Source organism: Lepidochelys kempii, chromosome 9 (genome assembly GCF_965140285.1).
Source record: "Lepidochelys kempii isolate rLepKem1 chromosome 9, rLepKem1.hap1, whole genome shotgun sequence".
NCBI classification, from domain to species: Eukaryota; Metazoa; Chordata; order Testudines; family Cheloniidae; genus Lepidochelys; species Lepidochelys kempii.
The window spans coordinates 56,492,391-56,502,135 of NC_136388.1; the positions used below are offsets into that span (position 1 = coordinate 56,492,391).

The 9,745-nt window shown below is 43.9% G+C and overlaps 1 protein-coding gene across 16 annotated transcripts in view; it reads left to right on the top strand.

The window, feature by feature from the left end:
- The window catches only part of KIF1A (kinesin family member 1A), a 222,332-nt gene extending 215,160 nt beyond the window's left edge, over positions 1 to 7,172 (top strand). For all 16 annotated transcript variants that reach the window (XM_073360490.2, XM_073360491.2, XM_073360495.2 and 13 more), the window contains one exon: positions 1,338 to 7,172. In XM_073360490.2, coding sequence (XP_073216591.1) covers positions 1,338 to 1,380 — 43 coding nt within the window. In that variant the 3' untranslated portion in view covers positions 1,381 to 7,172. The remainder of the gene's footprint in view (positions 1 to 1,337) is intronic.
- Positions 7,173 to 9,745: the final 2,573 nt, after the last annotated feature.

Consider the following 9,745-nt stretch of genomic DNA (forward strand, 5'->3'; position numbering starts at 1 on the left):
GCAAGGCCTGCTGTGTGCTGATTGTAAAATTATTGCAAGGGGTTGGCAGCATCAAATGAGCAAAACAGGGCAATTCCCAGAGACTCCTTCCCCTCCATCCACTTCAGCTCTGTCGCCTTGTGACAAGGGGTCTTGGTTTAATGTTTTTCTACAGAGAGATGGTGCTACTCTTGGTCCCTTTCATTTGTATTTCAAATTGGATGTTGAAGTCTTATTCCTTGCTCTCAGAACCATTGCTTATAAAATTCACATGCTGCCTTTATGTAGCCCAATCTGCTTCACAGACTCTATGCAGATGCAGACACTGCATCATAAGGGGTTAAAATTGCAGGCGGGCAACACGGTGACATAGTCTTTCTGCACTGACAATCCAAAATTTTGCTCCAAATCCCAGAACAGCTAGGTTTCTCAATAACTCTGAATCCTAATGATGATGGTTTAGTAATGCTGTTGGATTGGGGTACACCATGGGGGCAGGTTGTACAAGCACTTCTCTGGTGGCCTCATTGTTTTGTGCAGCATTTAGGAGTTCATTTTAACTGTGATTTCAACTGTGCCAGCTTAATGTTACAAGGACACAGTTCCCCCCCACACACACACACACACCGAAATAAACACAGAAATTCAGGGCTAGATCCTCAGCTGATGGAACTAGGCATCAGTCTATTGAAGTCAATGGAGTGACACCAATTTATAAGAACGGCCATACTGGGTCAGACCAAAGGTCCATCTAGCCCGGTATCCTGTCTTCCAACAGTCGCCAATGCCAGGCACCCCAGAGGGAATGAACAGAACAGTTAATCATCAAGTGATCCATGCCCTGTTGCCCATTCCCAGCTTCTGGCAAACAAAGGCTAGGGACACTTCAGAGCATGGTTTTGCATCTCTGTCCATCCTGGCTAATAGCCATTGATGCACCTATCCTCCATGAATGAATCTAGTTCTTTTATGAAACCTATTTTATATCAGTCGAGGATCTGATCCTTAATCCCTAGAACAAAACATCATAATTTCAGTAGTGGAGTTAAAAGAAGATAAAGAAATAAACAGAAATTCTCTGTAGTCATTGTATAAAGAAACATACCTACCCACCCTCCCTTTGATTGATTCTGGTGCTGCCCCCTGTCAGGTACACATGGATTAATTGGGCTGTGGATGGGTCTGGTCTCATCTGGTCTGTGCCGATGTTAAACCAGCCCATAGTTTCTGTGTGTCTTGCACCTCTTTCTACCTCCATGATAGGGTCTCTCACAAGGAGAGTGTCTGTCTCCCTTTCTATCTCTCCGCATTCCTTTTCTAGTCCTTTGACTCCTTTTGTCTCCTGGTTTCCAAAACAGATCCAAGCTGTCCAGAAGGAGAACAGCCCAGATGAGAATCTAACCTAAAACCGCTCTCCACTTCATCTGTCTGCCGGCAGGATCAAGATTGCTGGTTCTATACAAGAGTCCCTATCTTAATGTCAAATCTTTTATGCCATCCACCACCCCAGCTGCCTGCTCCAGAAATGGATCCATCTCGATTTACACCTTCACTGGGAAAATGCATTTCTGTTATATCTGCAAAAGCCTAGTACAGCCTGGTCATGATTTCTTGTGCACGTGATCTTCTGCCCATCTCCTCATTGAGTGACCTTGGTGTCACATGAACCTGTAACTTTCAAAAGCAGGAGCTGTGTTTTTTATTTTAAAGCAAGGCTACAATTTAAGGAGGCAGGAGCATTTGAAAGGTCAGAGATTACAAGTCATGAGGAATTGCTTCCATGTGAAGAGAAAGTGATAGATTTAAGTACTGATACTTCTTAATTTATTGACATATAAAAAAAGGTAGATTAAGTTATGGTAGTTTGAGATTTATAAAGTATTTATTTCTATTTACTTCACTGCAATCTGTATGTTCAGTTTTTCCCGTTTTGTTGCTCATGTCTGCACACATAAAGCCTCTCCCAGGGAAGGCAGAGCCTTGGAAGGTGGGCCAGTGGGGAGGGGGTTGTCAGGCTGTTTTGTGATGCCATCTTTGTCTTCTTTCTCAATCCCCAGCACTGGGAGGTCTGGATGGATTCAGGAGGTCATGCTCCCACCTGTGTGCAAACATGTACACACTGACTTCAGAACTCTCACCCTCCTGCCCCCACTGACCCCAGAGCTCAAACCACTTTTCCTCCAGGTGGTGACTGGATAGTACACTATGCCATCCCAAACGAGGCAATCCACACATAGCACAGCAAAGACATGCACACAGACAAGTCACCACACTTATCGAAGCACTTTGTGTGTGTATCCCATCCCCTCCATTCCCCCAAGTGCTTGAAACCCAGGTAGACTGCAATGATGATAGGTTCTGGTAGGTTCTACACAGGAGATTTGGTTTGGGGTTCTTACCTCTATTCTGTCTGTTTTCAGGGCCCAACCTCAAATGGGGTGAAAGGGATGGAAAGGGGATCTGAAGTTCTGGAAGGGCAGATGGTTCTGTCAATCCACTTTTGGGGTAGGGTGCTGTTCGAACGCTCCCAATGAGTACAATGCAGCCTGCCTCTCAATATCCTCAGTCACCTTCTAGTAAGTATGCAGGCCATCTATACTGTACTGTACTAATCTCTGGCCTGGGCTGTACTGTACTAATCTCTAGCTGGGAAACCTCCAATAGGATTAATCAGTGTCACAGGGACTCACACTGCAGATGGGACTCAAGAATCCTATCTGATAAAACCCACCCAGCTGGGAAGTGGGGAGAGGCAGGAGGGATTGCATCCCGACAGTGAGTATAATATGGAGAGAGATGACAGACCTGTCTTGTGCATTACTTGCAGACCTGCATTCTGTTTAGCTAGCAATAGCTTGTTCTGGGCTACCAGGTGGCTACTGCAACCAAATGCTGGTTCATTAGTGAATCCTGGGGCATTGCCCATATAGTTACATCTGTGCAGATGGTCCGAGTTAATAAAGGGTTGTTATGGGGGGGGGTGGTGGTCAAAGCTAGATCATAAAATTACACTGGAGCCTAAATTCAGAACAGTTGTCTTGAACCAGATGGCTGAGTCTCACTGTCCTTTTCTGAAAGGGCTTTTACTTCTCTTCTCTTTCATATGGGAAGAATCTGTTTGCAGCAATTGAATGGGTAGCAAAGAGAATGGCATGGGGGTGGGCAAGGATGAGAGAAATTGCGACTTCTCTTTACTTTTATATGTGATTACATTGTCTTATTCCCCTCCCCCATTTAAAACATTAACTTCATCCTCTTTCCCCTTGCCTCACCTCTCTATCAGGCTTAGACTGCCTACATAGAACAGCTAAGTTGGTGGGGGAAGCATACCAAAGCAGACATATGACATCATTAATAACCCCTCTCCCCATGGAAAGGACCTGGTCAGGTAGTGCTGACCTTGCTATAAGCTTTTTAAAGTAACTTAAGCAGCAAAGGTCTTTATAAATTTTTAATTACCCAGATTGTTTAATTAAGATTTCCAGTTGGTTGTATGCACCCAACTCCAGGCAGAAACAGGGGGAGCTCACCCTCCCTCCATACATATACCAGGACCATCGCTGGTCCATGCTTCATTGTCACACTTCACGGCTGACCTTAATTTGCACAGGACGGCTGTGCCTTGGTTCTCTTAGGCACTTTTCCATCCTTTCTGTTGTGTTTGTTGAGTATTGTATGTGTGGCTCCAAGTGGACATGGTCTATGCAGTGTATTTCTCCGTTCACTTTTTCTTATTTTGGGGAGGCTAGGGCATAGAGTAAGGGGACATGTGGGGAGCCCAACAAAGCCTCCATGCAACCTCAATGGGCTGGTAGAGATGTCACACACACACACAAAAGCTCCCAGCAAACTGCCCACCACCATGCTGCAGTGTGAAGAAAGATTTCATTCCCCAGCCTCTGCCTCCTGTCTGCACAGAGACAGTGCATTTGTATTGAGCCACTGTTTACCTCAGCTCTCATTTAGTTGGGGATTGGTCCTGCTTTGAGCAGGGGGTTGGACTAGATGACCTCCTGAGGTCCCTTCCAACCCTGATATTCTATGATTCTATGATTCATGCTGCATGACAAGTGCTTTTTTTTCCCTCTGGACCCCGATTTGCTTTTGACCAGCTCAACGGCATCACTACGAGTCCCAGGGAATTTCATTCTATCTCACAGACCTGGATGGCACTGCAGGTTCCTGCAGGGAACAGTGTCAGTGCAGGTGGCAGTGCTTGTTCCTTTCAGTGGGCTCTTTGTGCCAGTCCTACATGGGCAGATGGGTTAGACAGCAACTTGCTGACCCAGGTGAAGGTCTCTTGTTTTTACAGCTATTCCTTATGGACTTAGAATTATTTTTTTAAATACAGGACTGAATTTTAATAATTAAATTAAATGCCTAATGCCTGGGATAAGTGCTTTATACATACAAACAAATCTTATGTGTTATTATCTACACAGAGAGAGATGCTTTGCCTTCAATGAGAATCTGCAAGAGAGAAACTCCAAACTATGGCCTCAGTTCAGAAAAGCATGTTTAGCACATACTTATGTCCATCCGTATCCAGCAAAGCAATCAAGCATGTGCTTAAATCACACTGAATGGAATTAAGCACACATCTAATGTTTAGCACAGGGGCAGGCAACCTATGGCACACGTGCCAAAGGTGGCACACAAGCTGATTTTCAGTGGCACTCACACTGCCCAGGTCCTGGCCACCGGTCCGGGGGGCTCTGCATTTATTTTAATTTTAAATGAAGATTCTTAAACCTTTGAAAAACCTTATTTACTTTACACACAACAATAGTTTAGTTATATATTAAAGACTTATAGAAAAAGACCTTCTAAAAACATTAAAATGTATTACCGGCACGCAAAACCTTAAATTAGAGTGAATAAATGAAGACTCGGCACACCACTTCTGAAAGGTTGCCGACCCCTGGTTTAGCACATGCCTCAGTTTTTTGCTGACTGCTGAATCAAGACCTAGAACAGTTAGAGCACTCCCCCTTGTGTATATATCCATATTAATCAGTCTTAAGTTCTAGGGTTTTTTAATTCTCAATTCTTTGTTCTATCTCCCAGCTTATAAGGGAGCTTTCATAGAAAGGACTAGGGCTCATTCTAACGGCTAAACCTCACCCAAAGAACTGATTGTCAGCTGGTGAAAATACGTTTCAGCAATCTCTGCTCTGGCAGCAAATAGGTCCTTCCACTGAGGCCCTGATGATGGCCAATGGAAAGTCTCCCATCAGCTTCAGTGCATTTTGAATCAGGCCCTTGGTAAAGACCACTTGGCTTGAGTACCTATTTTAACATACTTCATAGTCAAAAACTTGTTGTTTTGATGCAGTTTCTAAGAAATGTCCTGAATGGCTGGTACTGTCCTATCAAGAGCTAGTGTAAACCAAAGTGTTCTGGAGCCAATCTTAGGAAGCATATGAAATTTTAAGCCCCTTTCTTTGGTAAAACAGGCTTATTAAATTTCCATTCTCATCCCAACTGAACTCTGGATTTTCAGTGTAAATCAAGACATTCTTGGACTTCTGTTTTTTGTTTTTTTTTTATCTCTCATTCAGTCTCATTCTCAGAGATTTCTCCAGGTTAGAGCTGTCTAGAGTGGAGGTAGCTAGGTTATAAAAGTATATCACCATGCTTCCTTATATACATGCCTGTATTTGTTTTGGACTAGACACAGAATCACAGGAGACAATGGGAGAAAAATGAGGAAGGGATGCAAATGCCAGTGTTGGGTCCTCTGGGAATCCCTGCCAGATCAGAGAGGAAGGATGGCTTGGGGGTGATACTGTTATGGGTCTTGCCTTAGGTCAGCGATCCTGAAGAGCATGGTCTTGATGGTTTGGTTATGGAGAAGACATCTGGTTTCACTCAGTCAGTGCTGTGTGCCTGAGGCCAGCAAACCTGCAGAGTACACTACTTTTCTGAGTTAGAGACAGGTCTGATCCAAAGACAGTGGGAGTCTTTCCATTGACACCAGTGGGTTTGGATCAGGCCGCAAATATAAAGATCTAGAGTTGAGGAATAATGACTGCTTATGGGACTTATACTGGCTCCCAATAAAATATCCAAATAGCAGCCATCTGCTGTTCAAGTGGATTCCCCAAAAGGGTTATTTTCTTTAGTACCATCTGGGGAATGGCTGGAGAGTCCTAATTCTATATCTTCTATATGTGGAGAGTCCTGGAGAGTCCTCTTCTATATCTGACACCCCACACCTTTCCTTAACTTACCATCCCTGCTGTTGAGAGTCCCACCCAGAGAGACATACATTCTCAAAAATTCAAGTAGATGATACATGCATCAGCCCTTAGAATAGCTGAGACTAAATTCTATTCATTGTTCTTTCCATGGGATTTGAGGATGAAAAGGGTCTTCAGGATTTAAATATTAAAGATTGCGTAAATCTTTTAGCTTCGGTCAAAGCTGAGGCATAGAAACTTTGTTGTGAGGGTAAGAATGGCACAGGAAAAGACCCATATAGTCCTTATAATGAAGAAACAATCCAAAATGGGTGCATTTGGAGAAGTCATCCAGTATATTTCAACATGTGTAGATGAATTTGAAAACTAATTGAATTCAGTGTGACACAGCTGAGTTGTAGACTGGTCACTCAGAAGTAACAGCAGTTGCACAGTAATAGAAGCATACTGTTCCCTTGGTGTAACAGAGGTCAGTGAGATAGAATGATATCATCAAAGTTAATCATGACTTATCAGGAAGGTAGGATAAGAGGTAATTTAATTGAACAAGTTTGTCATGGGGAAACAGCTTCGAAATCAATGGACTGTCTTTGCCTGGCCTTTTGTAATCATGCAAAGGGCAGTCATTTGTCTACATCAAGTTTTTCGTATGAAGCACCCATCCTGATGATCTTCAGCCAACAATGAGGTACTCACTCAAAAAAAGAAATACCAGTTCTTCAAAGGGCCCTCAGAGAACTGCTGGTTTTGTAACCACAGAGAAAGATTTCCCAAATTGACCTCAAAAGAAACAAGCAAGAAGAAGTTGAGTTTTTACCATGGGAAAGGAGGCAGCACTTGACTGAGAACTGGAGGAGCTCACATAAGCATTTCCAGCTGTTACCAGTGATGCATGTCATAAACAGCAGCAGCCCGTAAGAGCTTACACCTTTCTAAGGTGCTCTTACTGTCTCTCTTTCTGTCTGAAAGAAAAGGAGTACTTGTGGCACCTTAGAGACTAACCAATTTATTTGAGCATAAGCTTTCGTGAGCTACATCCGATGAAGTGAGCTGTAGCTCACGAAAGCTTATGCTCAAATAAATTGGTTAGTCTCTAAGGTGCCACAAGTACTCCTTTTCTTTTTGCGAATACAGACTAACACGGTTGTTACTCTGAAATCTTTGTCTGGTAATCAATGAGCTGTATGAAGGAACTCTTCATGAGATTCAACTTGTTATTAAGATCTTACTGTAAAATGAAGGCGGTTGTGGTTACTTTTATTTTATTTTGGTTGGGGGATTTTTTGGGGGGGGGGGTTGGGTTTGGTTTTGTTTGTTTTTGCCTGTGCTTCCATTATCTAGTTTGTCCACATGAGTTCTTCCTGTGATGCCATCCCCAAGTGCTGGGAGACCATTTCTCTTGCTTTGTATATATGTGATTGCTGTGGGCACACCCTGTACTACTGTATAATAACAAAATTACTGAAGTCATGAGTCTAGTTTTCTCGATGTCTTAAACTATGAGTGTTGGAATTTAGGGTATTAAACTGTTTGTGTATACTTAAGGCATTGTTCAGTTAAGAAATAAATGTGGCATTTATGCAAATACTGGACAATGACTCCTTGGTCATTTTTTTTCTTAAAGAAATAGGTGGGGTCAGGTTTAATAACATGTAATAAGGTTTTAACTCAACATATCTCTAGGGATAAATTAGTATGACAAAAGAATTCTCTTCTCAACCCAGTAAAGGGTGGTCTATTAGATTAAATCTCAGGAAAAACTTCCTAACTTGAAGAACAATAGGACAATGGAAAAAACTGCCTCAGGAGGTTGTGGAAGCTCCTTCACTGGAGATTTTAAAATGGAGGCTAGATAGCCATCTGTCTTGGATGGTTTAACCACAACAAATCCTGCATCTTGGCAGGGGGGTTAAACTAGATGACCCTTGCAATCCCTTCTAACCCTATGATTCTATGATGCTGTAGCTTCAAGGGGGTACTTATATGTATGTTCAGATATTTTATACCATATTTTATACCATTTGAGCTTTGTCATACTAGTATATAGTAATAGAACAGTAGCACTTAAGGTGATAAACACAATGGGGTCAATTGCCCTCTCATTTAGCACTCGCTTACACAAAATGCTCAGCACTCTGGCGCCAATACAGCAAAACATTTAAGGATGTAAGTAGTCCACTGACATCAATGGTTACAAGCGTAAGTGCTTTAGTAGACTGGGACCAGAGTGCTCAGCACATTACTCTTGGGGGAATTTGCACCACTGCACATGCAGAATTTGCAAAGAAATTAATGTGAATGCAGAATTTCCTTTTTCTCCCACAGAAATGGGCTGCAGAGCTGCTAGCTGCCACTAGGGGTCGCTGGACCCAGCAAAGCACAGCTCACAAATAAAAGACACCTGCCGGGGAGAGGGGGAAGGAGCTGGAGGGTTCCTGGAAGCTGCAGTTCCTGGCACATCCTGAAGGAAGGAGGCGGCCTGCAGGAATATCCACACAAGCCTGGGGGACCCAGCATCAGGCTGTTTCTCCCTCTGGATCCCTGGGCTCTAGGGGTTAGGAGGTGTCAGATTCTGGGCTGTGGGATGCCCTGCAGATGGGCTCAGGGGGGACACCTAGCTGGGCTCTGGGGGGCAAAGGGGACGAGTGTCTGGGCTGGGGTGGGCCCCACAGCTGGGATCTTGTGGAGAGGGGGTGCAAGTGTCTGGGCTGGGGTGAGGAGGGGGTGTGAGTGTCTGGGCTGGGGAGGCCCCAAGTTGTGGGATAGAGGGTGCGTGTGAGTGTCTGGGTGGAGGGGGCTCTGTAGCTGGGATCTGGGGGGTAGGGGGTTCATATGTCTGAGCTGGGGGGCACTCCATGGCTGGAATCTGGCAGGGTAGGGAGTGTGGGTGTCTGGGCTGGGAGGGCACCCCACAGCTGGGCTCTGAAGGTTAAGGGGTGCAGGTGTCTGCCCCCGCTACTGGGCTCTGAGGGGGAGGGGGCAGAGAAACAGGGATTTCTTTAACTCTCCACTCCTAGAGGAAAATTTTTGTGCCTGTATTGTTACTGACATAGTTGCTGACATGTATTTTGAAATAAATTACCAAAACAATTGAAACTGGCATGATTTTATAGTGTTATTTTGACAAATATTTGCAGAATTTTAAAATATTGTGCACAGTTTTTAATTTTTTGGCACAGAATTCCCCCAGGAGTAGCACATTGCAGAATCGAACCTTTTACACTGGTCTGTCTCCACTGACTTCTGTGGAGTTACTCCTGATTCACACTGGTATAAGTGAGTGGAGAATCAGACTGAATCCTCCCAGACTGAACTTCCTACATAGAATAGGTAATGGTCTAAGAGTTCATAAGCCATTCATCCCTACCCAAAGGAACCCTGAAGCTAGTCACCCAAATCTTTGATTAAACGCTTCTGCTAGTCATAGGCAAACACACTCTGAGCACAAAAAACCTAAGGAACATCTTAAAGCAGGCAATGTAGAACACACAAGGTGCTGCACAGTGATGTATCAAAAAATATACCATAGGTGTCAGCACCATGAGAATAGCAGAACTCTGTTA